The following is a 16198-nucleotide window of genomic DNA, read 5'->3' as shown; positions in this document are numbered from 1 at the left end:
AACTGACCAGCCATGACAAGTCCTGTGGGTAGCTGGGCACCCGTAGCTCCAAATTATGTGGTGCTCTGGTTAGACCCCTTTTCAAATCATGCAAGGACTAGCCAGGCAGTGAAATTTAAACACCAGTTTATAGTCCCGGCAGACTAGAGGTACTGGTAACACCTCTTTACCTCGGGATTGAAATACACCAAGATGGGATCTATCATCAAGGAAACATAACCCGGGGAGACAGACGAACATACAATTGTATGTAAAAGCTTTCTATTGTATACGTCTTAAAAGTATAAAAATTAATAAAAGCATTTAAGCTTCTATAAGAAAGCTTTGATAAAGAGCATTAAGCTTGTTTTTATTAAAGTTGTTATAAACATAAGACTTGTATTTAAAAGCTTTCTATTGTACATGTCTTAAAAGTTTAAAAATTAATAAAAGCTTTTAAGCTTTTATAAGAAAGTCTGTAAGTTTGGTTAAAAGTTTTACTGCCTTAAGAAAAACCCGTTTAAAATCGTAATATTATTGAAAAAGTTCTAAGTAAACGACAGATAACTTTAATAGCTTTCAAGTACATATGTTTTAAACATTTCATAACATAAAAAGCTTTTAAAATATAAAAAATCATACTAATTTTGAGCTTCAAACTCAAAAATTAATAAAATCTTTGAATAAACCAAATAATAAGGACTATAGTAGAGTTTTAAGTTTCGTTTTAGTAAAATTTTTATTTAAAGTTTTTAAGTGCATACTCTTTAAACTTTTGGATATAATATGCAATCGTTAAAAAAAGCAGATTTTACACCTTAAAACTTTAAAAGCAGAAATATATAAAAGCTCTTCAGACTTTTGTAAATTTATAAGCAAAATATTAAAGACTGGTATTGAGCTTTGAGCAACTTTCTAGAAAAGTTTGCAAAATATAACAAATTTTGTAAAAAGCTCTAAAAGCATTTGTTTCAGAACAAACAGCTTACTAATTAAATACTAACTAATTTGATTCTTCAAAGCTTTAAAACTAAAAATTAGTAAAACTTTTTACATTCTATACATATTAGAACTTTAAGCTTTTTTATGAATGTTGTTGCAAACGTTTTAATATGTATCCAAAGCTTTTAAGTGTTTACGTAATAAAGATTTTAGAATAAATAGTTTTGAATAGATTTTGACTAGTCAAAACTTTTAAGTTTCTATATAAGCAAAGTTCCATATGTCAAAGCTTTGTCCAAAGCGTTTACGTCATAAACGTTTTAGAATTAATTGTTTTCACTCTTCAAAACTTTAAAACGACAAAAATGTATAAGAGCTTTTAAGTTTCTATATAAGCAAAGTTGTAAAGTCTAAAAAAGTTGTTTATTTAGCCAAATCCGTATAAGCTTTCAATTTTAATTTAAGATATATCAGAATATTAGAAGTTTTTAATGGAAAATCTTGCTGTTTCGACTAGTTTAAGCTTTTTCTTAAAAAAATATCATTAAAACTTGTACCTATACAATTTTTATTGTGTAGACAAGTGCTTAGAAGCTTGCAAGTTTGTACAACTTAAACATTTTGGAATTTTTACATGGAAATACGACTTTTAAAAGCTTAAGTTAATAAAAATTATGTGATATATGAAAAGTAGTGAGGATCGCATTAGAGCTTTTTGCAAGTTTGTATATATCTAAGTTTTAATATCAGGCCAAGTGAATGATTTCATTATGAATTATTTTAATATTTATAACATTCTACTACATATTTTAAATAAATTTTAATAAACCACAAGTTTGTTTATCACTGACTATAGAATATTAATTTTTATCTAAAGCTTTGCTAAAGCAAAGTAAAGAACTTATAATTCGTTTAGCTTTAAACTACACCAACACATTTAGATATGATTGTATATTTTGTAGGAACCCTGCAGGTTTGAGTTTCAGTCCCGATTCACTGATTCAAACTAAGATTTTTAGTAACTTTTGGTTAAAGAATTAGCTATGTGTCCTAGAAGGAAGTCAATTGATCTAAAACTGATCAATATAAAACAAGACATCGGTTACATATTGACAATTGACTCTGTAATAGATTACTTTTGGTGGGTTAAGTAATTACATACTAAAATAAAGCAAGATTATTTATACTAAAGAAGAAGAGGAAGTTCCTTACCGCATTACTTGGAGACAATGAAGTGATTAGTGATGTGATAATCAAAACAGTAATAATTACTACATTACTTAGAGACAGTGATGTATTGAATGTATTAAGACATTTTGAAAAGTAATGACTACAAGTAATACATTGACTCCTAGTAAAACTGCAGGGTGTGACTATAATTTAACTAAGCACATACATACACATACAAATACTTAGAACGAAAGCTGATATCACAATTAATCCGTAAAAGGTGCGATAAAAATTGATTTCATTTAGTAAAGCTTAAATTATAAGCAAATAACACAATGTCACTTATATAAATATGTTAAATGTCTGCATGTTTGTCGGTCTTTCTGTCCGTCCGTCCGTCTGTCTGTCTGTCTGTCATTATATACACATGTATCTGGGTGTTGTTTGGTGTCAATGAAGTGTTTATCTCTAAAAATGTACTCACACATGTCTTTACGAATGTATTAAAACTTATAATTGATTATGCGGAATAATTATTTTATCTGTTTATTATATATAATATTTTGTCTGTATTTACTAATTTTGTCTTTTTTTTCAACAAAATTAACAAAAATCGAACAAATATTTTAAATAAAATTTTTTAGTTAATTCTGAAAAAAAAAGATTTCATAATATGTGTAAATTATGGAAAAACATCGAAAAATATATATCAATAATATTTATCATTTAATATTTTAACATCTGTTGCAAGTTATTAATATAATTCTTAAAGATTTAAAAAGAAAAAATCATAAATAATAAAATTTAACACCAAAAAAATGCTTTAGAAGATTTCACGACATGACAAGTGTAAAAAGCTTAAATAGAAATCATGGCACCAAAATAACCCACAAATATCTTTCTTTTTCAAATACTTCTACACACTCATACATACATACACACTTAATTTTACGTTAGACATTAAATTCCAAAATAAATCCGTTTTGTTTCTAATTTCTCTTAATCATTTCAAATGATTTTTTTTTCTTTTTGTTGTCTGTTAAAACTCATTTTTGTTGTATATATGACTTTTGGTAAAAACTTAATAAAAAAAAATATTATTTTTTTTCGGCTACTGTATGGCATTTTTAACAATTCTTTAATAACAATATAAACCTAGACACATATACAAAAAAAATCTATATCATTAAAGAAATATTTGGAATCATTAAATCATATTCTTTTATTTATACTCTTACACCCATATTATACAAAAAAAAGAAAAAAAAAAAAATATGAAACAGAAAATTGTATGTTGTTGTGGCATGGCTGCATCAATATGAAATTTTTATAAATTTTTTTTATTAATATTTCATCTCATATTTAATCTTTCACACAGTTAATAAGCTCAATGAATTCGTTGGTATTTTATTTTGTTTTTATTTTCGAACGTTTACAGTCTGATACAAGAGCTATGCTACAGTTTTAAAGTTTCTATCTAAATTAGAAATACCCACACATTCGACTAGTTTTTAAAAACTATGTGGCAAATTAGTACTTTTTTAAAAAGTTTTAAAAGACTTTTAAAAAAAGTACTAAATTTTCGGATTTTTTTATCTAAATATTACCTCGACTTTTATGACCCAATGTATAGACTAGTGTATTGACTAGTCTATGGACTTGTTAACATACTAGTCTATTAACTGATCTTTTGTCTAGTTTATGAACTAGTCTGTTGACAAGTCAATGAATAAATCATTTGACTAGTATATGGAATGGTTTATAGATCAGTTAATAGACGAGTATATTAACGGATCTTTTGACTATTCTATGAATGAGTATCGACGAGTCTATTGACTAGTCTATGGATGAATCTGATGACTAGTCTATCTGTTGACTTGTAATGGGCGAGTTAATTGATTAGTTTATTTAAGAATCAGAACGACCATGTGACTTCTCGATTATAGACTATTTATGACTAGTCTATGGAGGAGTCTATCGACCAGTGTATGTATGTACGAGTCTATTGGATTGTATATAGGCGAGTCTATTGACTATTCCATGGACTATAGATGAGTTTGTTGAGTAATCTCTGGAATAATCTGGTTATTTGTCTATTGACTTGTCTTAGAACGAGTATGTTAACTAACCATATACGAACCTATATACTTGGACATGTACGTGCTTTTGACTAGCATATACTGATTAGTCTATAGACGGGTCTATTGACAAGTTTATCGACACGTCTATTGTGGACTAGTCTATAGGCGAGTCTAGTGACAAGTATATCGATGAGTCTATTGTGGACTAGTCTCTAGACTAGAATATAAGCGAGTCTCTCGGCTAGACTATAAACGAGTTTGTGGATTAGTCTATAGACGAGTCTGTAGACTAGTCTATAAACGTATCTGTGGACCAGTCTAAAAACGAATCTGTGGGATAGTCTATAAACGAATCTGTGGACTGGAGGACGAGACTATAATCGAGTTTGTGGACTAGACTATAGACCAGTCTGTGGACTAGTATATAGACGAGTCTGTAGACTAGTCTACAGATGAGTCTGTGGATTAGCCTGTTATGAATGCCTGCCTTACGACTTGGACGAGTCTACTGATTAGTCTATAGACGAGTCTAATAACAAGTCTATCCACGAGTCTATAGACGAGCTTACATACGAGTCTGTGTACTAGTCCATAGACGAGTCTGTGGACCAGTTTAAAAACGAATCTGTGGGATAGTCTATAAACGAATCTGTGGACTAGAGGACTAGACTATAAAAGTGTTTGTGGACTAGTCTATAGACCAGTCTGTGGACTAGTCTGTAGACCAGTCTGTGAACTAGTCTATAGACGATTATGTAGACTAGTCTAAATATAAACGAATCTGTGGACTAGTCTATAAACGAGCCAAAAGTAAATCATTCCAAATTTTACAAGGTCCCTTTTTGGATCCTATATCAATACGAAATTTCAGTTTCACGGTCATCACTAATGATGAACTGATCTATTGAGGGAAGTCTTAGAAGTGAGTCAAGGTTTATTACAGAGGGGATTTTGGATCAGATATAATCCGACTTTCACCATAATTTAAGAGTTTCTGAGGCGCTTAGAACTACAAGTTAATGATAACAGTGCCTATTACGACCATGGAATTAGTTGTTAGTTCTTTTGTAGGAAATACTATTGATCACCCTGTATTTACTGCACACACATACTTTATATGAAATTTCTTTCATTAAACTCGTATATATGAGTGATTTTTTTTCTGTTGTCGCTGCTGCTTAGAAGATTGGCATGTTGTTTTTGCTTTGACTGACTTGTCTGTTTTTTCATCGGTTTAGCTTTTTTTCTTTTTGTTGTTATAGTTTTCAGTTTTTGGGGGCTTTGATTGTTGTTTTTGTTAAATTTTTTTGACAGTGTTCTCCCTCCGTTCTGTGTGTGTGTGTGTTTGTGTCTCGTCCCGTAGGTGATTATGAAATGATTAGGCGTGTTAATTTATTTTTTCAACACTTTTGTTAAACGAAATAGATTCCCAAATGATTTTCCCAAAAAATTATTTGTTTGTTGTGTGTTTTTGTTTCATATATGTTTTTTTTTTTTTAATTTTATGAAATGATTTATAAAATTGCCATAAAAACGAAATATGGATATAATTTATATATTATTAAAAAATATTGTTAAAAACAAGTGGATAAAGATATATGTATAGTTTATGAAGGGGTGGCTAAGATATAACTTATAAAGATATGACAAACAGGTTGAAATTAATTTAAAAGGTAAGAATGTTTGTTTTTTAGATTTAGCAGGCGAAACATTTGTTCTAATAGATAATAGTGAAGGTTATTATTTGGTGTATATATCTATAAATGAGTTAATGTCGAAGTTACACTTATCCATTTGTGGGCTAGATCGATCGATTCTCAATTTTAACTTTTTAGTAAATAAAATTTGATCAATTTTCCCAAAATGTTTAAACAAAAATGATTAGGTATAGATCGATCTTTCAAAGGTCTAAAAACATAATTGCTGTACATTCATAATCGGTAAGTCAGGCTGAAAATTTAAACCAATAACTCTATGCATTATAAACATCAATTATGTACGTATGTATATCTCACACCACTATAGTAACTAGTGTAGTCCAAAACTATATCATGTTTAGCTAATGACTTTGCTTTATATTATGTTTACGTCTAAGTATTAGGATTTAAACGCCAACTGATAAATCGTTATGTTTTTTTCGGTTTAATTGATAACACTAAATGAAATTTAACAAATATTGCGGTATGTCAAAAGCTAACATAGTTAATACTACTGATATATTTATAGATTTGTTTAAATATTTCGTTCAGGGTTTAATATTAACAGTGAAGGCATGTCGCAAGTAAATCCCCACGATATTTTGCTTTAAAATGTACGAAATAAACAGACTTTTGGATTCACAACATTCTGATATGATAGGCACTTCAAGTATGAATTATTCTGCTCTTGCAAGTGTACTTAAGATGTAAGCTTAGCTAGACACAGACTTATCGTGCTGGTCCTTGGTTGGTTGGTTAAGGTGGTAGTTCACTGCGCGCGAACAGTCAAGTAGAGTCGATGACACTCAGTTTTCGTCAGATGTAGTATTAGATCCAGCATGTAGCAGTGAGAAATCTCAGGATATCATTAAGCTTAGAGGGAGATATCTCACCAAGGTTATATATGAAGTAACTGCCAAGCAAACGGTTTCTTTTAACGGATACAGCAGGGCGCGAAGATGGAAGACAGTTTCTTCCTTTTTCCTATCTTTACAACTGCGACAGTGTTCATTGAAGGGTAGACCAAACCGGCTTGCAAGTCTGCCTAGCACGCAGTGTCCTGTTATTACTGCTATCAATCTCGATATATCATATTTACTTCGGTTTATATTTACTACGTTTCTCATTGATGGAGAGCCACAATATCTTGGTATGTGTTTAGTTTTTTCCACCTATTTTCAGCATTTTGAAGATATAATCTGAGAATACTACTCTTGATAAAACCTAACGGGGTAGCTACTGGAACGGCGTTGGAGATATCAAGATCAGATCCCGTTCTGGCAAGCTCAACTGCCCGTTTATTTCCATAATAGCCCCTATGCGCGGGGAGCCAAACAAGGGAAATGTCAGATATGCGACCCTTAAATTGTCTAACTAATAGGGAAGTGGTAGTATAGGAATTTAGTGAGAGAAGTACCGTTTGACTATCGACAAAAATTCCTATGTTGCCGAGAATATAGAGGTCATGTAGTACCCTACAAGCTGACATTACTTTTATTATTATATTAGTCTTAGAGCCGAAAATGTTCAACACATACCTACATTAGAGATATTATTGTGTGAGCTACATGGATATGAAAAGAATACATACATACTTTAAACACAAATAGACACCAGATCAAAAAAACACATAATGGTTATAACTGATCTGGTGGTAAAGACGGCCAGAGGTTAAAATTTCCCTAGAACGATTTGTGTAACAATGAACAAGACGAAACAACAAAACATTTTCGCTGACATTGACCCGCTTTTAATGAACTAAGCCAGAAAGAGTTTGATCATCGAACACTCATGGATAATACCCATCAGAAAGTGATTTGGACAAGTTTCACGTGTTTATTGGAAGACCGAATTAGTTTGAAGGCAACGTTGGCTAGTTGGATTATAGAAAATCGGTGCGATCACAAAACTTTACCAAACGGGAACCCTGAAAGGTATGCTAAAGGTGACTGCCACAGTAACCCAATCTACTGTGTAGTCCGTCTGCTCTTCCTATTCCTAGACAGGAAAAAATCTCTTATGAAAATCTTTTCTTAACAGTTTCAACTCATTCACGTTAATGCGAGTCTTTTCTTTAAGAGTACAACTGATTAATCAGTTATTGATCATCGAAAGTTTGTAGCGAGACCCGTTAATTCAAAATCTTCAGAGGCTGAAATATTTTTGAAATATTCTTTGCCAGAGAGTCACCTTCTATATTTAGGATGTGAAAATGCGGAAAAATATTATATTCTTGACTGAGAACTGTAAACTACTATTAGACGAGATAAATACTTGGGCTTTCGATGGGTTAATAACTAGTTATGGGAGATTTGAACTACGAATGTAATCCGAGGTGATAAATTCTGCAATCCGAACAGATATATGGTTCGGTTAATGACTAATGGTCAATAATTATGGGAAATTATTTCTCCTGAGATTAAGTCTAAGCTCTAATTCGACTAACTAAGACCTTTAACTAAGAAGATAAATGCTTTGGCTATCGTTCAGCTAAATGCTATGGTGTCGAAGGAACTTTGTTAAAACCGGAAGCAGAGTATAAAATATCAGTACTTCCCAAATAACAATTTAAATCGAAATAGATAGCTCATTATATACTAGACTAGTATAATTCAAAATTTGAGACGTTCTAAACTTTTTGATCAAATTCTATCTATATCGTGTTTTTTTTAAGACCAATAGAACTTTTTATTGTAAAAATATCACAAGAATAACGCATATTATTCGAAAAATCCTTCAAAATTATATCGGACATATAACTACCACTGCTGTTCTTGATGAAGCACAACCTGAACGTCCAATTTTAGGCAGTATGTCATAAACAACATGAGCAATGTTATCCTACAAGAAGTCAATTGTTGCTAGTTAACCAGCATGTACTAGCGACTTCCATTGGACCCGAAAAAAATAATCAATAGAAGTTAAATAGCTTGTACATTGGAGCACATGTCGATTTCTCTAAATCAATTTATCGCAAATTTTGATCTCAATAAATAGATGGGACCAATCAACGTATGGCACGTAGCGTCATCTCGTTGAAACCATATCTCGACCGGATCAATTTAATTTGTTTCTTCAAATACTCGTAGAGCAGAAATGAAGCGGTCGAGTATATATTTCAAAGTACATTCGTAGCATTTTTCAAGTATCAATCTATTATCTATATACTGATCATAAATATCAAAAAGTTGGAGCAGCATGATACGTACGTTTGACAGTTAACGCCCTGCAAAGCCATTTTTGCAAAAACTATGTATATCTTTATGTTATATCAGTCATGTAGTAAATCAGTTATATAATTTAACCCAAATATGTACCAAAATCATGTTCTAAGATGATCACTTCCATATAACACCTTCTTCCCAGAATCAATTCTTATCAATATAAGATACTGAGCTTGACCGGCAATAATTTCTACAATAAGTAAGTTGATAAGTAAATAGATTTTTCTTAACGATCGATCTATTTTTAGAAAATCTAATTTATTCTTGATCACTTATATATTTATTAGTTTTAAAAAACTTTTAGAATTTAAAAGTAATTGTTCAATAATAGTTAAAGATCACGTAAAAAAGTTAAAAAAACAAATATGAGATGAATTTTAAAATTTTACTTTTGTCCATCTGTGGTCAAGTGGGATATTGAGTATTAACAAAAGGAAATCATTCATAATATATCAAATTTTGAAGTAAAATTGGTAAAATTCGAAATTTCTTATTTTTTTCCAAAATGAACATAAATTTTTAGCTGTTAATCGTGTACGAAATATTATAGGGTACCACAAACAAAAATACCATAACTATTGTCATATTTTAAATACAATTTCTTTGTTAACTTATAACCGCAAGTTTTGACAGTTTTATTTAAGCTCTCATTTAAATTTAAAAAAAAATAATATGTTTTTATATACAAAACATATAGGAAAAAAAGCTTTAAAACAAGATTAAGATAAGCAAAAATTATCACTAATTTTTTTATGGTATTCTTTCATTTATTTAATTATAACGAATTTAATAAATTCGTTTAAATGTTTATAAATATATATATAAATAGTAAATGCGTAAGTGTGTGCGTATGTTTGTATATCAATTATAAAACGTTTAATTTTATTATTGTGATAATATGTTAAATTAACAACAAATAACATTTATGTTATTTCATATACATACAAACATACAACCTTACATACTTAGATACTACATTCTCAAGCCGTATATGACTACGAGTGAAATACCAAAAAATACCCCAAATATCTTATAGATAAGGTTTTGTTTTAGTTTGGAAAACTATGCGTTTTTTTTTTCGTTTTAGTATCGGTGTTGGGTGTTATTTGTGGTAAATATGAATAGATACAATGTCATATAATTAAATATACATAATCATACTCACACATTAACACATTTTATTTTTTTTGGTTAACTACATTTTTTTCGGCTGACTAATAAATTAATGATTTAATCTATTGTTATAAAGTGATTAAGCTTTTTAAATTTTATCTGACAAATTTTGGGGAAAAAAAGAACTCTTTCTATAAGAGTGTCTTTCCACTGTATAGTTAAAAGAACAACAAATTTTTGTTTGTTGAAGTGACGGCGACTATAATCAAGTGTCTTGAAATCCGTCGGCATTTTGAGGAAAAATTAGATATTTTGATAATTTATACAATTTTCTTTTAGAAGCTAAATATTTTTTATGTTTCAGTTTTTTATATGCAGCCAATATCTGATACATCGACTTTACACAACCGAATTATCAAAAGGATTATCTCAATAATCTGAATAAACTTGTTATGATCTCGTATATTGAGATTTTAGGCACATTAATTGCTGTTATATATATGATAACTAAAGACAAATATGCTCAAGTCGATTGGTCGAATTTAACTCATAGATCAGTTACACAATATTATGAATGATGCTGATCAATAAATCCGAAAAGATCTAAAGAAGGAGACCTATCATATAAGTATGTCACTTTCATGTCTGACTGCTCATCACTAACGATATGGATATGTCCGTCCGTTAGCCTATTAAAGGTACTATAGGGCAATTTTCCTTTGACGATCAGTTACATAATATTGTGGACGATGCTGATCAATACATCCGAAAAGATATAAAGAAAGAGAGTTATCACCTAAGTATATCACTGTCATGCCTGACTGCACACCAACGATATGGATATTTGTGCGGGAAACCTCGATCCATATTTTGCCACCCTACGATAATAGATTAGAAATGTGTAACTAAACGATCAGAGAATATTGACAATATTGCAAACATTTTTTTTATCGCAATTGAACGACAATAGGTTGGTGCAGAGTTAGCCCTAAAGTGAGAAACTAAATGGGTTTGAGCATCTATGGTGTAATGCCGGAAACTTCCCCAAAACCCCAAACCCAGAACACTAGCTTCCAATATCTTTCGCAGAATGTGTAAAATAAATTAGATTGAATATGATGCCATCAGAGGTCATCATATTTTCCGACAGACAAGGCAATTAGAGCAATATCAGCTGGTACAATCTAAGACCATATTGTACTGTAAGAGAGCCATAACCATATACACTTCCAGTGGTAAGCTGTACATCACATGGTTAGCAGGCCACACGAGGATAATCGGGAATGGAGAAATGTACTTAATCTAAAATGTAGGAAGCTTGAGGAAATTTATTTGACGAATGCCAAAATGTTAGACACACGGAGTGCTTCATTAAATGTATTTGAAATAATTGAATATTGGATATGACCACAAACTATCCTAACCTGATATAATAGCTATGAACCCTATAGAAACCAAATTAAAACATTCTAAGTTCATTCTAATGATCTTTAAGTCATTTTCTGAAGGAGACTTTGTATGGGCGCTAGAGTCAAATGAGGTCCGACCATTACGAAAATCGGCAGTATCATTTAAACTTATATAAAACAAAGTTTTGACGTTTTTTTTTTTTTTGTAGAGATACTGGAACATTTAACATAATTATGAGATCAAAAGCCCTAGGCGAAATAATGGACCGATTTTAATAACTTTCAATAGTCTTCGTCCTTGAGCCAAAAGAAGTGTATGTACGGACACAGACTAAGTAAATCGACATGGAAAGTGATTCTGATTGATTGGTATACTTTAAGGTTGGAGTAGGACCAATATTTTTGGATATTACAAACATTACCACAAATATATAATACTCTTCCAACTATAGTGTTGTAGGATATAGACATGTATAGACAAAAACGACATAAAAATTAAAATTTTTTCGGCTCAGAATGTCTTAGTTTGGAGGCCAATTACATATTGTGTTTCTCACGCATTTTTCATCACACACCCATCGAAAACACGGTAATGGCTTGTTCCTACTTTTCAATGACTACCTCTTACCGTCTGCATTACCTTTAAGTATTCTTACAATGACTTACATATAATTAGATTCGTATTCTGTGTGAGCAAGTTTTTTGTTTTTAAAATAAAACACCTTCTTTGTAAGTACTTATATAAGAAGAGATTTGTAAGCGAGCGTGGTAAGTTCTTGCCTCCATTGTCATCACCGTATTAAAATAATGAGTTAAAATGCTAATGAAGAAGTAATAAAAAGCGTTTTTTAGCTTTTTAACTCACTACTTTTCAATGTAAGTTTTTGCTGGGTATGTATATATCGCTCATTTAAGTCAAAACTCGGGTTTTTTTACTGAAAGCTACAAAATATGCTTCATACAAGAATCTTTCACACAGTTGGATCGAATTTCAAATATGTCTATTATTTTCGGTGCAAGATCGATCGAAGAACTCATATTTTGAAGAATATTACATAAATAACATTAAAGTTTCAATTTAGTTGAGAAACATATTGACTTTCAAAGCTTACATCGTTGTCAGATCTTCCAATGTTGGCAGAAAAATGTTCAGAAAATGTCTAACAACCGTTTAAACTTACAACTTTTGTCTTCAACGTTGTTAGAAAAAGTGTTGTCAGTATATTGTAAATAAATAATATTGTCAGGCATCTAACAACCGTTTAAACATATTACGTCGCCATTGTCAGATAATTGTCTGACAATTTTTATTGTCAGATGAATTTTATGTATCTGACAGTGGAAACATTGTCAGATAAATATTTTCTATTGACAACAGGGTGCATTTAAATACCCTATACAGTTAAAATAAGATCTAGCAACTTTTGTCATACAACAATCTTACGGTGGCGTGTCATAATGTCCAGTGTCATAATGTCCATAGACCCTATGACACACCATAACATTACATCTCTTTTTTAAAATGTCATAATGTCCATGGACATTGTGACACTTTTAAAACAGAAAAGTATTGGAAAATTTGTTTAGAATTTAAGAAAGGTACAGACTTGTCCCGAAAATAATTGCTCCTAAATTTGGTGTATGTTGCATTTTGGATTCCTTTTAAAAAGTGTTCTGGATAGCCGGCCTTCGGCCGCGCTCAGGGGTTTTAAACTCTGGGAAATTTCGAATACCGGCTTCGCTAAAATAAGCCTTTTTTTGATATATGGACTCTTTGAAATCCATGGACTTTCTGTCGCATTGCTCTTGGACATTGTGACACTTTTGAGAGTGTCATAAGGTCTATGGACATTATGACATGCCACCTAATCTTACAGCAGTGTGAACTGTTAAGTTTTATTGGCAAATAAATTTATTGCCTGGCAATGAAATTGTGAGGATTTCTTAAAACCTTCTGAATTAAAAATTTACCTGGTGCTAACAATATTTCATTGTCATAACATTGCCATTACATTACCAGATCCGCCAACGTTTGAAGATCTGACAACCGTGTATACATAGCTTAAATATGCGTGTATGTATGTGGGCTCTATGATCGATCGCGAGATGACTTGAATTTTGAGTTTAAAATTTAACTGGGTTATAGTAACATTCAGAGCATTAAAAAGTCCGTCGGAAAATAATCTACCGAAAAATATTACTAGAATTAAAAACCTCAATATAATAATAAGGCCTTACTGCGCATCGACGTTTTGCAATTGTAATGGAATTATCATAATTACTTGTAATTGATAATCCTTCAATTACAATTACTTAAAGTACTTAAAGGGTAATTGATGAACAAGTAACTTAGAAAGTAATAATTTCTTGATTGACGACCCAATTTAAATTCTTTTTAAAATGAAAGGTTTTTTTACTGATCGATGTTTTGCAATTGTAATAGAATTATCACAATTACTTGTAATTGATAATCCTTCAATTACAATTACTTAAGGTACTTAAAGGGTAATTGATGAGCAAGTAACTTAGAAAGTAACAATTTCTTGATCGATGACCCAATTTAAATTGTCTTTAAATTATTTAAATTTAAAATTCCTTAACTAAAATTCAATTAAAATTAATTGAACTTTAAATATTTTTAGTTTTATAAAATTTACCTACATAGTTTAACTATTCCATTAAAAATGTTAAAATTTCATTAAAAATTTTATAATTTTTGACTAAAGGACACAAAATTTTGCACATGTTCAATTTTATGTTTATTCCCTAAGTATTGTTTAAATATGAAACAAATTTTGATGAGAGTTATAATTAACACCTCAAGATAAAAATTTCAGGCGGACAGTTTGGTTTTTTTTTGGAATTTTTCTTTGTGTATATTTATGTATATCATACCTGTTGTCCGGCATTGGCGGCTACCCAAGCTTCGGCAAATGTCTCCATAGCACTTTGAAAATCCATGACGATTTTTTTTTTAAACACACACTCACTAAAACACTTTAACTCTTTTTACTTTTTAATTATTTCAATTATTTTTGTGTTTTTTCTTTTGTATAGCAATTAATAACGAGTTTTGTTTAAAACAATTTAAATGAAAATTTTTTTTATTTCAAAGGTGTTGAAGAATTGCAAATTGTTAATAGTTGCATTATTTATTTTAAAACACATTTAATGATTTATTAAAGAAAAATTTGTTAAATGTAGTATTTTTATATATATTTTCTTTTTGGTTTGTAATGGATTTTAACGATTTAATGTAATTAAAGGATTTGTTACAGTGTATGTTTTTTTTTAACATATGACGTTAAGGTTGATAAAATGTTTGATTGTTGGCATAACAATTGACGCGACTTCATTAGTAAGGACTGTAGCGGTTATTAAAGGTGGCTGTGAAACCCTTAAGGTCTAATGTTTATGATAAGATTGTTGTTGTTTTAAGCCTTAAAAGCAAACCAAAACAATCATAAAACTTACTTAACAAGTCCATAAACTTAGTATAGGTAACAGCTATTATACTAGTAGTTAGTTGCAGCAGCAGAGTTAATAGTAGGTGTAACCAATTAGTTAGGATGATGATTAGAACGCGGCAAATTTAGTTGTTGTTGTTGTGTTTTTGCAAACCATAAGAATTCCAATTTGTTTAGAACGACAGGTAGTTAAATATGATATTTTGTTAGGTTTTCTTTTATATTTTTTTTTAATTTTTTTCTTGCTATTTTTAGTTAAATATGATCATGGCTTATGGCTAATTGTCAGAATTGTGACAGCTGCTGTTGTTATGAATTCGTTTTCTTAACATTTACTTGCAGTTCTTCTGGTTATTTAAAAGTATCTATCAAATACAGGTGACACTTAAGTAAACACGTTCTCAAACATTAAAAAAACTATAAGCCGCCAGGGTGAATTTTTACAACAACAAAAAAAAAACTATAAAATTGTCATTAGCACAAACACTAGGGAATGGACTGCCTCAGCATTAAATAAAAAACCGCAAAAAAATTTTTTTTAATTTCTATACAAGGCGCCAAATTTTTTATACCAATTTTTCAAAAAAAATTAGTTTTAATTTGTATTTAATTTAATTTGAAAACATACAACGCACACACACACACTCGCGTTTAATTACGGGGAGGGTGGTTTACAAACAAATAACCAAAAAAAAGTGTTAGAAAATTTGTTATTGTTTTCTTTTAATGTCGCACTTGATCGAACGGGCGCCATACAATGTCTATTAACACGCAATGTCAACTACGTTTTGTTAAGTCAACAAACAAATAAGACTGACTACGTTATTTTCAAACATTCAAAACAAAATTTTTTTTTTTAATAAAAAGTTTTTGACTTTTTTTTTCTCAATCTTCTTCTTAACCATAACAATTGTCATTTCTTTTATTATTAATAAATTTAAATCATTATAAATTTCAATTTTGCTAAAATAAACATATAAAAAGAAACAATTAAAATAGTTTTAGTTCAAATTGATTTTAAATTCCAAATAAAAAAAAGAAAAAATTTGTGCAAACGCGCGTAACAACATGCTCACCTAACGCAAGTTGTCGCACAACTGATGTTTTACTCTATTC

General features: G+C 30.3%; 1 protein-coding gene across 1 annotated transcript in view; it reads right to left on the bottom strand.

Annotated features, from left to right (window-relative positions):
* LOC119607521 overlaps positions 1-16173 on the bottom strand; it is a 181251-nt gene extending 165078 nt beyond the window's left edge. The window contains 2 exon segments of the mRNA XM_037961464.1: positions 14511-16045; positions 16159-16173. Of these exon segments, the coding sequence (XP_037817392.1) occupies positions 14511-14576 (66 nt within the window). The 5' untranslated portion in view covers positions 14577-16045; positions 16159-16173.
* Between the last annotated feature and the right edge of the window lie 25 nt (positions 16174-16198).

The sequence above is a fragment of the Lucilia sericata genome, unplaced genomic scaffold (genome assembly GCF_015586225.1).
Source record: "Lucilia sericata isolate MDLA Ls3-8-SP2 unplaced genomic scaffold, ASM1558622v1 Contig000700F_arrow, whole genome shotgun sequence".
Lineage (NCBI taxonomy): Eukaryota > Metazoa > Arthropoda > Insecta > Diptera > Calliphoridae > Lucilia > Lucilia sericata.
This window is presented reverse-complemented; position numbering and strand designations above follow the sequence as displayed.